Source organism: Mobula hypostoma, chromosome 29 (genome assembly GCF_963921235.1).
Source record: "Mobula hypostoma chromosome 29, sMobHyp1.1, whole genome shotgun sequence".
Lineage (NCBI taxonomy): Eukaryota > Metazoa > Chordata > Chondrichthyes > Myliobatiformes > Myliobatidae > Mobula > Mobula hypostoma.
In genome coordinates this window covers 13,230,682-13,251,041 of record NC_086125.1, presented here as the reverse complement: position 1 = coordinate 13,251,041, position 20,360 = coordinate 13,230,682, and the positions used below count along the sequence as shown (strand labels likewise).

Sequence of the window (20,360 nt, the reverse complement as noted above, 5' to 3'; positions counted from 1 at the left end):
AGGAAGTTTCTTCTAGCTGAGTGGTCTCAAGCAAGAGATTACAGGTGTGAGGCTACAGGGTAAGGGATACAGGTGAGGAGAACCCCCCACTGCGGAGGCCTGTGGAAGCTAAGATGCTGAACATATTTACGAAGGAGATGCGTAAATAAAATTCTTAGACACAAAAGGCATCAAAGTGTATGGAGAAACTAAGGGAATGAGATCCGTTTTCCTCCCACATCCCAAAGATGTGTGAGTTAGAAAGTTAACTGGCATCTGCAAATTGCCTCTGGTGTGACAGTGCATGGTAGAATCTGGGGGTGGGGGTAGAAGGTGGGCAGTTGATGAGAATATGGGGAGATTGTAAATGAGAGATCAGTCTAAATGGGAATTTGGGCCTCAAGCCTCTCAACCATTGAGCACACCTACATGAAATGCTGTCACAGGAAAGCTCCATCTATCATTAGGGACCATCACCACCCAGGGCATGGCCTCTTCTCACTGCTGCCATCAGGAAGAAGGTATAAGAGCCTCAGGACTCACAGGTTCAGGAACAGTTACTAACCCTTAAACATCAAGCTCTTGAACAAAGGGGATAATGACACTCAACTTCACTTATCCATCACTGAAATGTTCCCAAAACCAATGGACTCACTTTCAAGGACTTGTTCATGCTATTTATTGCTTATCTATTCACATTATTGCTTCTTCTTTTTGGATTTGCACAGTTTGCTGGCTTCTACACACTGGTTGAATGCCCTAGTTGGATGGTCTTCTGTTGATTCTATTGTAGTTATTATTCTGTAGGTTTGTTGAGTATGCCCACAAGAAAATGAATCTCAGGGTTGTATATGGTGACATATATGTACTTTAATAATAAAATTTACTTTGAACTTTGAAATGGAAAGACTTGTTGGGCTGAAGGTCTTGGCTCTTTCCATGTGTTAAGAAAAGGATGGATAACTTTAAAAGGAGTACCTTGTGAAATCATTCGATGTATGGGTCCTGGAAAGGTGGAGATGATGGGACCTCTACTAAGTAGGAACTATTCAGTGTTGCTTCACAGGTCCAGAGTCCTGCTTCCCAAATTTGATCCTGATCTTGGGTGCTAACTCATTGTGTTTGTACCTTCTTCCTGTGACTGTGTTGTGTTTCTGCTGGGTATCTGGTTTCCTCTCATACCTGCAGTAAGTTTCCCCCTCAGGAAAAAGAACCAAAAGCGGTGGGGATGGGGCATGTGAGAGAGAGAATAACTTGTAGTTTGACAGGAGAATGGGACTGACGGGATTGAAGTGGCGGGAGCTGCAATGGAGTTGATGGGCCAGTTGGCTCCCTTCCATGCTGCAATAAGGAAGAACAAGTAAGACTTTTATCCTAGAGGGTTCTGGAAAATATGCAGTGTTTGTCTCCTCACTTTCAGAAGGATGGAACATATGACAAGGAAATAGAATACTGAATAAGACCATAATACACAGAAGCAGAATTAGGCAATTTGTCAAAGTTCAAACAATCAATGTGCAAAAGAAGACCAGTTAGGAACATTAACAAAAAATGAAATAAGTAAATAAGTAGTACTAGGAACGTGAATTGTTTAGTCCTTGAAAGTGAGTCCATAGGTTGTGGAATTAGTTCAATGTTGAGATGGGTGAAGCTATCCATGCTGGTTCAGAAGACTGATAGTTGAAAGCTGCTTTGGCCGATTGAGTCTGCCCCATCATCTGATTATAGCCAATTTATTCCCCTCTCAACCTCATTCTCCTACTTTCTCTCCGTGCCCACTTCGCTGCCGCTGCTACTGTATGGTAACCAGAATCTCCGGAGCAGAAGGCCCCAAATCCTCGGCTTTGCTTGCTTCAGCGGCTGGGGCTAGGCCGAAGGCGCTCGGCAGAGGATGGCGCTCGGGAGGCTGTATCGGAGAAGCTGGTCGGAGGCTTGAAGTTTTCAGATGGATGGACTTGGTGTTGGCTGTGGTTGGCTGCTTCCAAGGCATCGGCAGTTGTCGGTGCCTTGGAGGTTTATGGCAGGGAGCTTTTCCCTTTTGCCACCTGCTATCAGGGACTCGGGAGTCGATCGGGACTTGAGACTTTTTTTTTACCGTGCCCATGGTCTGTTCTTTATCAAAATATGATATTGTTTTTGCACTGCTGTAACTATATGTTATAATTATGTGGTTCTGTCAGTGTTAGTCTTTGGTTTGTCCTGTTTTCTGTGATATCACTCTGGAGGAACATTGTATCATTTCTTAATGCATGTATGTATTTCTAAATGACAATAAAAGAGGACTGAGTGTTCTCACAATCTAACCTTTGACTCCCTTACTAATCAAGAACTTATCAACCTCTACTTTAAGTATACCTAATGACTTGGCCTCCACAGCCAACCATGGCAATGAATTCCACAGATTCATCAGCCTCTGGCTAAAAAATTTCCTCCTCATCTCTGTTATGAAGGGACGTACTGCTGTTCCGAGGCTGTGTCCTCTTGTCCTAGACACTTCAGCTATTGGAAACTTCTCTCCATGTCCACTTTATCTCGTCATTTAAATCGTCGATGGGTGCTATAACTGAGGTAGTACAACTAAGTGACTTGAGGTACATCCAAATTAATAACCATGAGTCCTGTACCCTTATCAGCTTCAAAAATTAACAAGGGGGTGGCAAAATTCAAATTTATCAACGGGGCCAGAAGAAGGATCGTAATCTTACGCAAGTGTAAAATACTGAAAAGTGTTGGAATATCACTCATCTTTTCACACAACGAGGTGACAGACACACTGATGCTAAGCACTTAAATATAAAAAACAAGAAATCTGCAAAGTAGGAGAGGGATCCAGAAGAAAGGGTACAATTTCTGAAACAGTGGGGTGGAGCGAGATTCAACAGTGCCTCTGTCTATCAGAATCAGAATCAGGTTTAATATCCTGGCATATGTGGTGAAAGTTGTTGACCTTGCAGTACAATGCAGTATGTGATAATACAGGGGAAAAAACTGACATACAGCAAGTATACAGTATATACAGTACGTGTATCAAATGGTTAAATTAAATAAACAGTGCAAAAACACATATTAAAAAAAAGTAATGAGGTAGTGTTCATGGATTTAGTGATCATTCAGAAAATGGATGGCAGGGGGAAAGAAGCTGTTCCTGAATCGCTGAACGTGTGTCTTCTTCCTGATGGTAACAGTGAGAAGAGGGTATGCCCTGGGTGGTGGGGTTCCTTAATGATGGATATTGCCCTTTTGAGGCATCACTCCTTGAAGGCGTCTTGGAAACTATGGATAGTACCCCTGATGGAGCTGACTAATTTTCCCTGCAGCTTACTTCGATCTTGGGCAGTAGCCTCCCCACTCCCACGCGATATCAGCCGGTGATGCAGCAGTGATTCGACCCATTCTCCCTGGAAGCTGCAGTGTGAAGAGTCTGTCTCCTTCTTTAGCCCAGGAAGCTCAAACATCTCACATACCGTCTGGATAATGTCCAACCTGACGGCATGAACATTGATTTCTCTAACTTCTGGAAATTTCTTCCTCCTCCCTGCTTCTCTCTTTCACAATTCCCCTTCCTGATTACCTTCTCACCCCTTCTCTTCTCCTCACCCGCCTATAATTTGCTCTGGTTCCTTTCAGCCTTCTTTTATTACATAGTTCACTATCTTCCATTAGATTCCTTCCTCTTCAGGCCTTTATCTCTCTCAGTGATTCCCTCCTGACTTCTCACTTCATTCCCCCCTCAACAACCATCTTCCTCCACACTTGGTCTCACCTCCTATCAGCCAGCTTGTACTCCTCCCCTCCTGACACTTTCTTATTCTGGCTTCTACCCCCTTCTTTTCAAGTCCTGGATAAAGGATCTTGGCCCCAAATATTAATTGATTATTCCCTTCCTTAGGTGCTGCCTGACTTCCTAAGTTCCTCCGGTATTTTGTGTGTGTCGCTCAAAGTTTCTAGCATCTGCAGAATCTTTTGTGTTTCAATTAGCCTCGATTAACCTTACAAACATCCCAAGAGGAAGTGGGTTTCGGAACATCTTGGCCCACTAGTGTTATTGATTGGATTCAACATCACTCAGACCACAGGTCATGTCACATCTGCAAAGCACCGCCAGCAGACGTTCCCAACCTGTTTAGTTGGCGCCAAGGTATAACGAATGGTCTGCACTGATTGATGCATTTTGTATTGATCTATTGGCAAGTTTTGCTCTGTTGATTGCACTTGAGGTTTAGCTCAGACAACATATTGATCAAAGCCCACGTATTACCACAGACGCTGAGGCTGTCAGACAACTTAGTTGGTCAGTACATCATCCTTCTTCTCAGATTGCTGGTATGGGTGGTTTGGAAGGCAAGAGGGGTGGTGAGGTTGTGAAGAGGGCTGAGGTGAAGATGGTGAGAGTGTGTGAGGAGGAAGGGGAAATGGGTGTGTGGAGAAGAAGGGAGGGCAGGGAGAAAATGGGAAAGAGGGGTGAAGGGTAAGAGACATGTTGGGATGGGGAAGGGTCTGGGTGGATGGGGGAGAGTTAAGATAGGAATGGAGACAGAAAGCAGGACAATGGAGAAAATGGGTGAGGTGGTGAAAGAAGGGGGGAGGAAAAGGGGATTGGAGAATAGGGGAAGGGATGGGGGATTTGGAATAGAGATAGAGCAATTGAAGGAGAGAGGGATAAGGGGAAGAGTGAAAGGTGAGGAAAGGAAGGAACAGGATAGGATATAATTGTGATCTGCTTTTTGCACCTGTTGGGATGTGTGGATGCTCCCTGAGCATGTCCTGAAGGGGAGCAACTGCATCGGAAATCTCATCTAAAGGCAGGCGAACTGGAAGTGATACAGTGAATCCGTATTCATGCTAAGTGGAAGTGTTTTGTGTGGAAAATCTTCACAGAGTGTAGGATGAAGAACTTGCACCTAAAATTGTTCACCATCTTCTAGTTCATATCACATTCTCCCTTAGAATCAACTGAAGAAATTCATGTAGACTAATACGGAGGTTGTCAGCACCTCAAGGCCAAACAAATTGCTGTTGGATAAGACCAGGGGTCCCCAACCTTTTTTGCACAGTGGACCGGTTTCATATTGATAATATTCTTGCGGACCGGCCGACCGGGGGGTGGGGGGTAACGGTTGCCAACGGACAAGAGTAGCAGGTCAAATACATTGTTTACCCCAAGAAAGACTACAATGACCATGAAGCCTTGCGCGGGTACCAGTGCGCATGCGCGTTCGTGCCGATTTCTTTTCCGCAAATTGTTTTTGGTGATTCTGTTCCGGGGGGGGGGTGTTAGTCATGACCTGAATATAGGTGATAAGTGGCTAATACACTCAATTTCGTTTCTAAAAGTGTTTATCTAACGAATTTAATATTAAATACACAGCGCATATGTTCCTCGCATGAATATAGCGATAAGTCAATTATCAGGGGAGGACAGGGGAGCTTGAAGTAAGTGTTGAACGAACTTCCAGTAGAAGTGGTAGAGGCAGGTTTGATATTATCATTTAAAGAAAAATTGGATAGGCATATGGACAGGAAAGGAATGGAGGGTTTTGGAATGAGTGCAGGTCAGTGGGACGAGGTGAGGGTAGTGTTCGGCACGGACTAGAAGGGCAGAGGTGTCCTGTATCCATGCTGTAATTGTTATATGGTTATATAAGTCACTTATAAGTCAATAGCATCATAACATTTTAAGTAACGTTTGGATATTAAACACGCAGCACATATTTTCCTTGTATGAACATATAAAATCATTGCAATGCACCAATATCGTTGAATCAGTGGGAGCCCTGGGCTGAATACTTGTTCTCCTGCAGCAAGACGGTCCTATCGAGGGGTGATGGGAGACAGCGATACTCGAATGGGTTCCTTATGTCCAGTCTATTCTGCAATTTAGTTTTCGTTGCATTCATAGCAAAGATATATGTTGGAAATGGAAGCAACGTTTTCAGTGCTTCCGTGTCTATCTCAGGATATGTAGCCTTGACTTTGATCCAGAATGCCGGCAGAGATGTTATGTCAAACATACTTTTCAACCCACCATCATCTGCAAGCTCGAGGAGTTGATCTCCTTCCTGCTCTGACATGGATGACGCATGCGTAATGCGCTCGCGTGCGTTCAAGCTCAACAGTGTCCGTGACAGGGAATGAGGAAAGGTGCAGCTGACTCATATCGCCAAATCGAATCGTTTCCTCGTGGCCTGGTAGCGCATGCCTTGCGGCCTGGTACCGGTCCGCAGCCCGGTGGTTGGGGACCGCTGGATAAGACCACAGTGTCTAGTCTGATATCGAATTTGTCACAGCCAGAGTTCCATCCTTCATATCAGACACAAAGAGTTGGGTTGCTCCCTCAGCTGAACATTAGATGATCTCTTGGCACTGTGCCCAAGATTTGCATTGGAGTTGTCCCTGGTGGACTGATCATTAGTTTACTTCTTAAACAACATTTCTAAACAGATTGTGCTGCCTGACCTGCTGAACATTTCCAGCAAGTTCTGCTTTATCTCCAGAGACCTCATCTGGTCATACTTCACTGCTGTTTTTGGGGACTTGCTTTGCTGATGTGTTTCCCAAAATCCAGAGAGCTCCCTGACAGTTGCCTCTTGTTCTGGTCTGGGGACAGATGCCCAGATGTTTGACCCAAAGGATTTGTTTCAAAGGCAAAATAGTGGAGAAAAATAGACTAGAATCCAGATAGGCAGTTCTTATACTGAGAGAAAAATCTGGTACATTGAGTGCTCTATGTCATTTCTTCTGCTTGACCGTCTATTTTTTCAAAGCAAAGTCACTGCCTCTTTAATTATTGTGCCTGTGCAAACTTCCATCCCTTACTTAAATTTAAATCATATTTCTGCCAACTCAGCACTTACCAGCACGATATCAGCATTAATTATATAAATAAGCAATGTGCTACAGTCCTCTCTCTTCTGTTATGCCACTGTACCATCGCAGTTCTGTTTCACAGAGCCCTTTGTCTCCAGTGCAGAGAACCTTCACAATCATCAACTACCTGTATTTCAATACAATGTTCTTGTAGATTCTATGGGTGTATGAATGGAAGGTTCCTCATCTGAAACATAACTGTTTCTCTCTCCACGGTTGCTGTATGACTTCATGAGTCTTTTTCCAGAATTTCATTTTTTATGTTTTATATTCTATCCCCTACGTGTAAGTCTAGCCTTCCAGGTTAAATCCCATCACTTTACCATTAACAACACACTGCACAGTTCCAGTAGCTTAACATGCTGTCAATTATTCCCATTAAAGACTGTTCAATTTGTCCTATCACAGAAATTCTATTTGTAATACACAGTCCTCCCACACCTTTCCTCTTAATGAAAAACTAACTTGTATCTCTCTCTTTCTCAGTTATGACAGAGGTTTTGTTATGAGTCATAGACTATTTCTCTCTCCACAGATGGCACCTGACCTGATGAGTTTTTCCAGGATTTTCAGTTTTTGTCTCAGGTTTTGAGCATCTGCAGATTTTTGCTTTTCATTTACTGCTAAGCTCAAATTTTCCCGGGATAAACTAGGACAGTAGCTTTTCTGAAGATCATGAATGTTGTATGTTAAGAAACTAACATAGCTGTATAAAATAATGAAGGGCATAGTTAAGGTGAGTACAGTTTTTTCCTAGGATTAGGGCATCAAAAACTAGAGGGAATACTGTAGGTTTAAGGTGCAAGGTGATTTAGTAGGAAACTGAGGGGCAACTTGTTTACCACAGTAGAATGAGTGGTCAGAGGAAGTTGTTGAGGCAGTTATAAGACCATAAGACATAGGAGCAGAATTACGCCATTCAGCCTGACATGGCTGCTCCGCCATTCCATCATGGCTGATCCCAGATTCCACTCAACCCCATACATCTGCCTTCTCACCATATCCTTTGATGCCCTGACTGATCAGGAAATGATCAACTTCCACCTTAAGTATACCCATGGACTTGGCCCCCACCACAGTCTGTGGCAGAGCGTTCCACAGATTCACTACTGTCCGGCTAAAAAAATTCCTCCTTGAATCCTTTCTAAAAGGTCGTCCCTCAATTTTGAGGTTGTTCCCTTTAGTTCTAAATACTCCCACCATAGGAAAGATCCTCTCCATATCCACCCAATCTAGTCCTTTCAACATTCGGCAGGTTTCAATGAGATACCCTGCATTCTTCTAAATTCCAGTGAGTACAGGCCCAAAGCTGCCAAAAGCTCCTCACATGTTAACCCCATCATTTCCAGAATCATCCTCGTAAACCTCCTCTGGACTCTCTTCAATGACAACACATCCTTTCTGAGATATGGGGCCCAAAACTGTTGACAATACTCCAAGCGTGGCCTTACTAGTATCTTATAAAGGCTCAGTATTATCTGCTTGCTTTTATATTCTATTCCCCTTAAAATAAATGCCAACATTGCATTTGCCTTCTTTACCACAGACTCAATCTGTAAATTAATCTGGACTTTGAAGTCCCTCTGCACCTCTGATGTTTGAACCTTCTCCCCATTTAGATAATGCACTATTGTTCCTTTTACTAAAATGCATTGTCATACATTTCCCAGCACTGGATTATTTTAATAACATTTAAAATGGACGGACAGGTAGTTGAATAGGAAAGATTTAGAGGGCAAAATGGGAATAGCCTAGATTGACATCTGGTTAGCATGGACCAGTTGAGATGAGGGGCCTGTTTCTCTGGTGTACGACTCAATGACTCCAACATCTCTTTTGAACGGAAAATGAAATATGACGCCTCGCAGTGTAATGATGGAGCAGTGTAGCAGGGATGGAGAGTACTCTATCTCTGGACGTGAGGGTGGATAATATTAAAAAAAGGCATAACTAAGGAAGCATAAAGGGAGCACTTGAAGGGTCATGAAGTCATGGTGCTCATGTTCAGCTATCGGAGAGTAAGGGATCGCATCTGTCTAACTGTGTGTGATGAAGTGAAGCAAGTTGTGGCAGTGAGGTACTAAGAGAGAAGTTATTGATTGCAGGAACTCTGAGGTGACCACAGGTTGAGAAGTAGACCAGTGAGACAAAGGAGTAAACTGGTCAGCGGACTCAGTCAGGGTGAGCTGTCTGAACAGCTCAGAGTTTCACAAGAGGCTGCCACAAACAAGAGTCTGAGGTAAAAGGCTCGGCACAAAGCATCACTATGCGGCCAATGTCGAGCGAGAAAAGTCCGCAGTTTTGGGGAAGGAATGCATGCTGTTTGCAGAACTGCGAAATGCTCTGAAGGCATGAGCAGATTAACCAGAGGGCCTCATTGCACTGTGCATAGAGCTCCAAAGTTGAGGAGATCTTCAGTTGGATGTCAACAGATACAGCTTTATTAATGCCAGTTCACTTGGGATCGCCAAAGCACATCAGGCAAGGTTGAAAATACTGATTTTAACATAGTACATAGAACACTACAATGCAGGAACAAGCCTATCAGCTCATCATATCTATGCCAACATGAAACCAAATTTAGCTAAATCTCTTCTGCCTGCACATGATCCATATCGCTCCATTCTCTGCATCTTCATGTGACCATCTAAAAGTCCCTTAAATGACGCTATTGCATCTGCATCCACCACCACCCCGGCAGCCTGCTCCAGGCATCTACCACTCTCTGCATAAAAAGCCTTGTCCCACACATCTCTCTCAAACCTTCCTTGTTCACCTCAAATGTATGTTATAATTGAAATTCTTGGAGACGCTATAGAACAGGGAATACAGTACAGTTCAGGAACGTGATATTATGAATATACCCTATCTCCTGTAAAAATTCTATTCCCTTTTCTCAGTTCCTTCGTCTCCACCGCACCTGTTCCCAGGATGAGTCTTACCTTTCCAGGAGATCAGAGATGTCCTCCTTCAAAGAAAAGAGTGTCCCTTCCTCCACCATTGATGCTGCCCTCATCTGCATAGCCTCCATTTCCCAGATATTTCTGTGCTCATCCCATCTTAACAGGGATAGAGCTCCTTTTGTCCTCACCTACCACTCCATGAACCTCCACATCCAACATATCATTTTCCACAACTGCCAGCACCATTAATGGGACCGTACCACCAAAACGCATCTTTACCTCTCTCCCACTCAGCTTTCCACAGGGATCGCTCACTCAGTGATTCCCTCGTCCTTTCATCCCTTCCCACTAATCTCCATCCAGTACATCCCTGCAAGTGCCAAAAGTGCTGCTACACTTGCTTCCTCACCTCCATGCAGGGCCACAACTAGTTCCTCCAGGTGAAGCAACACTTCACCTGTGAATCTTTTAGGGTCATCTATTGTATCTTGTGCTCACGATGTGGCCTCCTTTACACAGGTGATACCCAACGTAAATTTGGGGACTGCTTTGTCAAGCATTTCTCTTCCATTGCAAAAAGTGGGATTTGCTAGTTGCCAACCATTTTAATTCCTATCCATATTCTTGTTCTGGCATGTCAGTCCGTGGCCTCTTCTTCTGCCATGATGAGGCCACTCTCAGGTTGGAGGAGCAAAACTTCATACTCCATCTGGGTAGCCTCCAACCTGATGGCATGAACATCGATTTCTCCAATTTCAGGTTAATTTCTTCCCCCCCACCCCCACCTCACTATTCACGCTTCAATTCCGCACTTGGGCCTCTTATCTCTTCTCTTCACCTGCTTATCACCTCCCCCTTTTGCCCCTCCACCTTACCTTTCTCCCAGGGTTCACTCTCCTCTCCTTTCAGATTACTTTACTTTTTCCAGCTATCACCTCCCAGCTTCTCCCCCACCCACCTAGCTTCACCTATCACCTTCTACCTTGTCCTCCTTTCTTTCCCACCACCTTTTTCTGACCTCCTCCCCCTTCCTTCCCAATCCTGATGAAGTGCCTTGGCCCGGAACATTCACTGTTTATTCTTTTCCTTAGACGCTGCCTGGCCTGCTGAGTTCCTTCAGTATTTCCATAACACCATAAGGTATAGGAGCAGAATTAGGCCATTTCACTCATTGATTCCGCTCCGCCATTTCGTCATGGCTGATCCAATTTTCCCCTGCCTTCATGCCCTGACCAATCAAGAATCTATTGACCTCTGCTTTAAATATACATAAGGACTTGGCCTCCACAGCTGCCTGTGTCAAAGAATTCCACAGATTCACCACTTTCTGGCTAAGCAAATTTCTCCTCATCTCCGTTCTAAGAGGATGCCCTTCTACTCTGAGGCTGTGTCCTCTGGTCTGAGACTGTCCTACCATAGGAAACATCCTTTCCATGTCCACTCTGTCAAGGCCTTTCACCATTCCATTATTTCAATGAGGTCATCTCTAATTCTTCTGAACTCCAGTGAATACAGCCCCAGGGCCATCAGACACCCTTCAAATGACAAGTCATTCAAACCTGGAATCATGTTTGTGAACCCCCTTTGAACCCTCTCCAGTTTCAGCACATCCTTTCTAAGATAAGGGGCCCAAAACTGCACATAATACTCCAAGTGAGGCCTCACCAGTGCTTTATAAAATCTCAACATTACATACTTGCTTTTATATTCTAGTCCTCAATTTCATGTGTGTTGTCCTGCAGATAGCAATGTCTCTATTTATTTACTTCTGCAAGCAGCAATTTTAAGCTACCAACATTAATGCAGACCAGGTTAATAATATTGAAATAGGGACCATATAAAGTTGTTATGCATTTTGTATCATTCTGACTATCCCTGCTTCATCTGAGGTCTAGCTGTTTGGTCTGAAGCGAGATAGAACATCAAAAAACTTAATGCAACTGAAAAGGACTCAGCACAATGTTCTTGGGCCTCATTTATAGCCGGGCACGCGACCAGATCTTGCAACCACTGTCCTACCTTTGTGACATGATCTTGAAGGTGTCGGGAAGGTAACACTCGACGTTCTCCATCTGGAAGAGGTCGGCGTCGCAGATCTTGTTGTCAGTCCGCCCATAGTTGGCGCTCTCGATCATTATGACGTCGCTCCCCGGGCACCGCAGCTCGATGGGGTACCCTTCACACGCCAGCTCCCGGCGCATCAGACCAAATGGCAAGGCAGCCCGACTCAAACCTGGGGAGGAAGCAGAGAAAACACCTTGAGACCTTTAAAGCTCCTTGTAGCACCTGACTTTAGATCCTAATCAGGATCAGGTTTAATAACACCGGCATATGTCGTGAAATTTGTTGTTTCGTGGCAGCAGTACAATGCAGTGCATAATAATAAAAACTATAAATTACAATAGGGAGTATATATAAATCAAATAAGTAATGCAAAAAAGGGAAAAAAGACCATTCAGAATTGTCCATTCAGAAATCTGATGCCATAGGGGAAGAAGCTGTTCCTGAATTGTTGAGTGTATGTCTTCAGGCTCCTGTATCTCCTCCTTCACGGTAGCAATGAGAGGAGGGCATGTCCTGGGTGATCGGGATTCTTAATGATAGACGCAGCCTTTTTGAAGCATCGCCTTTTGCATCGCTGCGACCATATCTTGAGTTAGATATGGCCCTTGTAGCTAAAGGGATCAGGGGGTATGGAGAGAAGGCAGGTACAGGGTTCTGAGTTGGATGATCAGCCATGATCGTACTGAATGGTGGTGCAGGCTCGAAGGGCCGAATGGCCTACTCCTGCACCTATTTTCTATATTTCTATGTTTACCACACATACAGGTACCTTCAGTAGCACGAGAACATGTGCCACCAGGTTCAGTGACAGCTTCTCATCTAGTGTTATAAATCTCTTGCATGATAAAGATGAATCTTTCAATCTACCTCATCGTATTCCTTGCAATGTATTAGCTGCCTACATTGCACTTTCTCTGTAACTAACATATCCTGCACTCTGTTAGTGCTTTTTACTTTTCTACTACCTCACTGTACTTACTTATGGAATAATTTGACAGCACAGCATGCAAACAAAATATTTTCACTGTATTTCGGAACATATGACACTAATAAACTAATTACTGATAACCTTCCTGAGGAAAGGGAAGGTTGAGAGCTGATTTGGGAATACCAATGCACTGGATAACAAAACAAAAATAGAGCGTGGCTGGGACTATGAGCAGGCAGTTCATTTAATTGTGAATTATGATCTTAGATGATTTAAGAATAGCAGAATCTTAGATCATGGCTCACCCTTCATTTAAAACTAACCCATAGAAGCAAGATTTCAATGAAAGAGTGGAGAGTCTGTGGAACAAGGTCCTCAATGAGCAGCCAGCAAAAATTCATCCGAATATATATATTAGATAAAATTCTTTCAGAATGTAACATTTTAGTTTACAGTATATGGGCTGTCTCTGAGTAACAAATGGGTTTTGCTTTTTACAGAATCAGTAAGTTAGCTTGTGTCCATTAATTTGGAAAATACACAAAAATCATTCGATACGGTCAGACTCAGGGTAATTATCACAGAGATATGCCATGAAATGTCCGAGACGTAAAACAAATTAAGTTACAAATTTATTGACAATTTTTTTGCAAATCAGGAATAGTTAGGTGGCGTTCACAGACCGTTCAGGAATCTGATAGCAGAGGGGAAGAGGTTGTTTCTAAAACATTGAGTGTGTGTGTCTTCAGGCTCCTGTAGCTTCTCCCCGATGGTGGGAATCAGTATGATAACCATACCTTCTCAGTATTGTAATAAATGACATTACAAGCATATAAATAAGACTGATAAGAAAGGGCAATTACTGAAAGTGCGGAGGGAGAAGAAACTTAGCTCTGCCATTCATAGGAATAAAGATATGTTCGGACATCAGATCCTTGAATTTAATAATATGATGGGAGCTTGCTTGAATGTGGGGTGTCCGTAACCTGGAGACAGAACGTTTGATATATGTAAGTCAAAGTGGAGCCAGGCTGAAGGATTATGGGACCTTGGACTTAAGCAGATTTTCCAAGTGAACATCCATGAATTTCAGAGATTTGAGAGTTTTATAGCCCATCCAAATCTTTGTAGCCCAAGGGACTCTTTACAAAGAACTAAGAATTGTGTTCTGCATTTAATGAGTTGGTAAGCAACCTATCTTGAAAATCCATGGTTTTACCCATATTACCCTTGGTACCTTGAGCAGTCCCTTCGCTAATCAATAGGACTGAGGGTGTAACATAAAAAGAATATAGATCCTAGGACCTGAAACATTACATTGCTTTCTCCCTCACAGGTGCTGCCCGATCAGCTGAGAGTTCGGAAGCAGTAAACAAAATGCTGGAGAAACTTAGCAGGTCAGGAAGCATCTTTGGAGGGGAATGGAACAGCTGATGTTTGGAGTTGAGATCCTGCATGCTGAGAGTTCGAATTATTAACTGCAGAAATGGTGATTAAAAGTCCGAATATTAAACAGTTTGAAATTAGGAGAGAGTTGACAGAGAAGGCTGGACAGAGAGAAAAAATAAATGGAATGTAAAAGAAATCGGGACAAGCAAGCATGAGAGTGTGAGGAGAGACAAAAGATTTTCAGTCTTTTAGATTTTCATTGACTCTTGAATGTTCTAATGTTCTGAGCCAGAGACAAGGGTACTGCTAGTGTTGGTATAGTAACAGACGGAGGAAAATAGAAGCAGGGAATTATGCGGCAAAGAGTGTGTTGATGAAGTGCTGGGACAGAGATAGATGTAAAGACATTGAAAATCAATTAATTCACAGGTTGCATCATTAGCAATTTATGTGTTGTAGCTTCATCTGTACTTTAAGTGAGGTGCACACGCATCATGTGGTAGCGTGATGACGTATGAAATTTATATATTTATACATATAACCTGTAATGAATTATTTAATGCTTAATCAAACAATATTTTTTTTATTGAGCAGGTTACATGGTCGGCACAACATTGTGGGCCGAAGGGCCTGTAATGTGCTGTAAATTTCTATGTTCTATTGGTGTGGGCACGTGGCCAAGTGGTTAAGGCATTGGACTAGCTACCTGAAGGTCGTGAATTCGAGCCCCAGCCGAGGGAACGTGTTGTGTCTTTGAGCGTTGCTCTGCGACGACACTGGTGCCAAGCTGTATGGGTCCTAATGCCCTTCCCTTGGACAACATTGGTGTCGTGGAGAGGGGAGACTTGCAGCATGGGCAAACTGCTGGACTTCCGTACAACCTTGCCCAGGCCTGCGCCCTGGAGAGTGAAGACTTTCCAGGCGCAGATCCATGGTCTCACAAGACTAACGGATGCCTTTTTTTAATGTCCTATTGAGATACAGCGCGGAATCAGCCCTCACAGGCCTTTGAGTCGTGCCATCCAGTAACCCACTAATTTCACCCCAGCCTAATCACGGGACAATCTATTATGATCAATCAACCTACCAACGTCTTTGCTCTGTGGGAGGAAATCAGAGCACCCGGAGGAAACACACACGGTCACGTGGAGAATGTACAAACCCCTTACAGACAACAACAGGAACATATACAGGATTACTCACATAGTACTTAACTATTGAGTACACCACAAGCAACGAGGATTTATGTTGGTGGGTATTTTTAAAAAGAGGTTGACCAGTAAAAGCAATCACAAAACTGCTCTCTTGCAAATCCTGAGGCAGGAGGAGAAGAGACATCTTTTTTTAAGAGATACAGCATGGTAACAGACCAAATGAGCCCATGTCGCCCAATCTGGTAACAGTCACTCCACAACAGGACCAGTAAAAATCCTTCACTCTGCTCTTAGCTATGAAAAAGCATCTCCATGAATACAATAACCTGTTCCTCAGAGACTGTGCTTAATCGGTGCAGAACTGCAGAGGGCTTAGGAATGGCAGCGCTAGAATGAAGCAGGCCATGTGAAAATGAAAAATAAAAGTGTTCAGGAGACACTGACAAGTTCAATCAATCAGGCAGAGAGAGAGGAAAGATTTGCAATCTAAGGGCTGAACAGGCCCTGATGGATTGGAACAAGGAAACAAAGCAAGACGGGCCTGTGGCAAGGCTCAGATTAATGGGCCCCAGACACTGCCGGAACAGGCAGGCCTGGCTTAGCCTTTGGGTGGGAGGTGGGCCCAGACTGATCATAAACAGACCTGAAGCTAGCAGAGGGCCGGCTCCAGGTAGGGCAATGTGAAGCTGAGCACTGAGGCCTAAATCCTGGACCTTGATTTAAGCCTGTTGGTGATGTCGTTTGGCACTCAGATAGGGAATATCCAGAACATTTCAGAGATCTAAACAATATTTTCCTTTCATTTTGAAATGGAACATTGATTTTATGCTACGTTTTACCACATGCAATGAGTAGTTGGTACCGCTCAGTCTTTCGCAATTAATGCCTTATAACCTTCTTAATTTAGACAACTGATACACCCAACACCTCTACTTGTAACACTATATTACACCAGGCACACCTCCAGTGATATCGCCCAGACCCCTCACTGTCACAGTTTCACACCCTGCGCTCCTCACTTAACACTGACTCACTACACACTCCTCACTGTAACTGTTACATCCCACTACTCAGTACAACAATCTGATATTTGAATCTGAATTGAAATGATCTCTTACATCCTTCACATACACGAGGAGTAAAAATCTTTACGTCTCCGTCTAAATGTGCAACGTGCAATTTATAGTAACTTGCAATAAATAGTATGTGCAACAGGACAGTCAATATAGCATAGAAATACAATTGTATCAGCGTGAATTAATCAGTCTGATGGCCTGGTGGAAGAAGCTGTCCTGGAGTCTGTTGGTCCTGGCTTTAATGATGCGGTACCATTTCCCGGATGGTAGCAACTGGAACAGTTTGTGATTGGGGTGACTCGAGTCCCCAATGATACATCTTACCCTCATTGTCACACTCATATACTTCCCACCTGTGTGGGCATGTGGCCAAATGGTTAAGGCATTGGACTAGCGACCTGAAGGTCGTGAGTTTGAGCCCCAGCCGAGGGAACGTGTTGTGTCCTTGAGCGAGGCACTTAATCACACATTGCTCTGCGACGACACTGGTGCCAAGCTGTATGGGTCCTAATGCCCTTCCCTTGGACAACATCAGTGTCGTGGAGAGGGGAGACTTGCAGCATGGGCAACTGCTGGTCTTCCACACAACCTTGCCCAGGCCTGCGCCCTGGAAGACTTTCCAGGCGCAGATCCATGGTCTCGCAAGACTAACGGATGCCTTTATTTATTTATACCGCCCACCCTCACTGTAACTCAGATACCCCAACCCCTCACTGTAATGCTCATGTACCTCACAGCCCTCATTGTAATTGATACTCCCCACATCCTCACTGTAACACTGATACACTCCACACTCTTCAACGTACAAACAACATACCCCATACTGCTCCCTGTAACAAATCCTGCCAACCCCTTGGCCCACCCCACTCCATTGTCTGCTGTTTCATTCTCATTCCTCTCGATTGTGGGCAGTGACCATTGCTGAATGTTTGATGGCTCTCAGCTGACAACTCTCTTTGTTCCCTCACTGCTCCGTGCTGTGCTGAATTTCATTTCCACACATTGTTTTATGAAGTGTTTCCTCAACTTGAGAATGGGCTATTTCACGGATTTCCTCTCACCTAATGTATTTAGTAAGCATCCATCTCTGATTAAAAGGGAGGTCAGAGACCAAAACACAGTTTTGCTGAGTTAAACAAAATGATGATGGATCTTTCTGCGAGAACAGGAAGAATGGTGAGTCATTTTTTTTCCACACAAAGAGGCACCTTGGATGATGATCGGGAATCCTGCGAAAAATAGCTACAAGAGGTGGTGGATACAGCGCAGTCCATCACGGGGAAAGACTCTCCCCGCCGGTGAGCACATCTACAACGGGCACTGCCACAGCCCGATGGTTAGCTGATTTAAACGCTGGGCTGGGTGGACTGAAAAGACAGGGTTTCGGGACTGGAGGCAAGGGTTGGGCCTGCTCTGCTCGGCGCTCTCTGCAGCACTGATCCTGCTCTGGTCGCCCCAGGCTTCGTGTCTATGGACTCACTTTCATGCTGAATGCCATTGCTTGCACAATCTGTGCTTTTTCTCTCTCTGCGCTCTGGGTGTTAAGTCTTTTTTTAATGGGTTCTGGCAGGCTTCTTGTTTTGTGGCTGCCTGCAAGGAGGCAAATCTCAAAGTTGTATAATTTATATATACTTTGATAATAGATGTACTTTGAACTTTTGAACTTTGAAGCACCTCCACCATTCAATCCATGCTCCCTCTGTCTCCATCAGGAAGGAGGTGCAGGAGCCTAGGTCCCACACCACCAGGTTCAGGAGCTCTTCAACAATCAGTATCAGTGTATCAGTGTGGATAACTCCACTCACCTCAACGCTGAACTGATTCCACCACCTATGGACTCACTTCCAAAGACTCAACAACTCATGTTCTCAGTATTATTTATTTATTGTGGTTGAACAGTTTGCCTTCTTTTGCACGTTGATTTGTCAGTCTTTGCTTGTGTGTAGATTTTCACTGAATCTAATGTATTTCTTTGTCTACTGTGTATGCCTGCAAGGAAATTAATCTCAGGTTTGTATATGGTGGCATATACGTACTTTGATAACAAATTAACTTTGAACTTTGGAATGGTAGAAATTGAGGGGTAACTTTAGAGGTTAGCATCTGATTTGCATTTGTCCTTGTTTAAAGGCTGTGTGTGTATATACAGTATGTATCTGAGGGCACAAGGGAGAGGATGTGCCTCTATTTGTGTAAGCTGATAGACCCAGCATCAATATTTCACATGTATTCAACATTTTTAATACTGTGGAACGTCACAAGGAGCTTCATTAGAGCAAACAAAACTGAAACTAGAGATCACGATGCTTGGTCAAAGAGGTGGGTTTTAGGAAAATGAGGACATGTGAAGTCGGATCAGAAGTCAATCTTGATGAATCTCGAGTCTGCTTTGCTAATCAATGAGGCCAGTTTTGGTCGGATCTTGGCTCATCTTCATTTCCCTGCCTATTGTTCATATCTTTGGTCTGGATTATATTCAATAATTCAAAGTTCATAAGTCTCTGAAGTGAAGAATTCCAAATGGTTCACAGTCTCCTGCGAGAGGAATTTTTTCATGTCTCCACCTTAAATGGAAAACCTTGCACGCTGATATTATACTTTCCAGTCAAAATTTTCTTCTGAGGGGAAATATCAACCTTGTCAAATATGCTCAGAGTCTTATGTTTCAGTGAGAACACCTCCCGGACCTCTAAGCTTCAATATACACAGGCTCTCCAAATCAACCTTCACTCACAGGTTACTCCACCAGGAGTCAACGTGATGCTCCTCAGTGAGCAGCCTCCGATAAGGAGACCAGATCTGTGAGCAGTACTGCAGGCATGGTCTCACCAGTGCTCACCCTGTATGACTTACCAACAAGGCCAATGTTCCATTTACTTTTCTAATTACTTGATGCACCTGCATTCTGACTTTCTGTGTTTCATGTATGAGTGCTCATAGGGGCATAGAGTATTCAAATGAAACAAGCCATTCGGCCCAAATTACCCATGCTGGCCAAGTTTTCTACCTGAGCTAGTCCCATTTACCTGAGCTTGGCCCTTACCTTTCCAGTCCCTGTCTAAATGTCTTTTAAACACAGGAGACTTCTATAGCCGTCTTTCCATTTACACATTAGTTTTCTAGCCGTAACCTCATTTCTCCATATTATACACCCTTCCTTAACCCATGTGGGCACGTAGCCAAGTGGTTAAGGCATTCGACTAGCGACCCGAAGGTTGTGAGTTCGAGCCCCAGCCGAGGCAACATGTTGTGTCCTTGAGCAAGGCACTTAACCACACAGTGCTCTGCGACGACACTGGTGCCAAGCCGTATGGGTCCTCATGCCCTTCCCTTGGACAACATTGGTGTCGTGGAGAGGGGAGACTTGCGGCATGGGCAACTGCCGGTCTTCCATACAACCTTGCCCAGGCCTGCACCCTGGAGAGTGAAGACTTTCCAGGTGCAGATCCATGGTCTCACAAGACTAACGGATGCCTTAACCCATGTACCTGCAGACCTGCATCCCGTGCACAACTTCCTTTCCCAGCTTTCTCTGTTTGGTCAGACCATGTGGTCTGTAAACACTTGAGGTCCCTGTGGCACACCATTAGTTAGGTTTGCACCCCGATAAAGGTCCTTTATTAACATCACCTTGTCTGTGTGCATTAACCAGCCCTCTACCCCTGCGAATATATGACTCCTATCTCATGCATTCTTACTTGTGCAGTGGCTTTTTCTGTAGTGCTTTTTGTATGACCTTCATAAATCTAGAGGCTGTTTCCTAATCTAGCCTGCTTGTTAAGTCCAGAAAATATTTTTTTCCATTTTCCTTCATAAATCTATGTTTTCTGATTTTCAAAATGTGTCCCGCTCCTTGTTAAATAGTGGATCCCAACATTTTCAGAGGCTCAGGGAGGAGCTGATAAAATTATGAAAGGCAAAGATAGAGTAGCGTAGATTCCCTTTCCCAGGATAAAAATGTCAAGAAGTGGAGAAAAATGTATTTAAGATGAGTAGCCTT

At 43.9% G+C, this 20,360-nt stretch overlaps 1 protein-coding gene across 10 annotated transcripts in view; it reads right to left on the bottom strand.

Moving 5' to 3' along the window:
• LOC134339494 (adhesion G protein-coupled receptor L1-like) overlaps positions 1 to 20,360 on the bottom strand; it is a 666,897-nt gene that overhangs the window by 264,385 nt on the left and 382,152 nt on the right. For all 10 annotated transcript variants that reach the window (XM_063036065.1, XM_063036054.1, XM_063036056.1 and 7 more), the window contains one exon: positions 11,769 to 11,982. In XM_063036065.1, the coding sequence (XP_062892135.1) occupies positions 11,769 to 11,982 (214 nt within the window). The remainder of the gene's footprint in view (positions 1 to 11,768; positions 11,983 to 20,360) is intronic.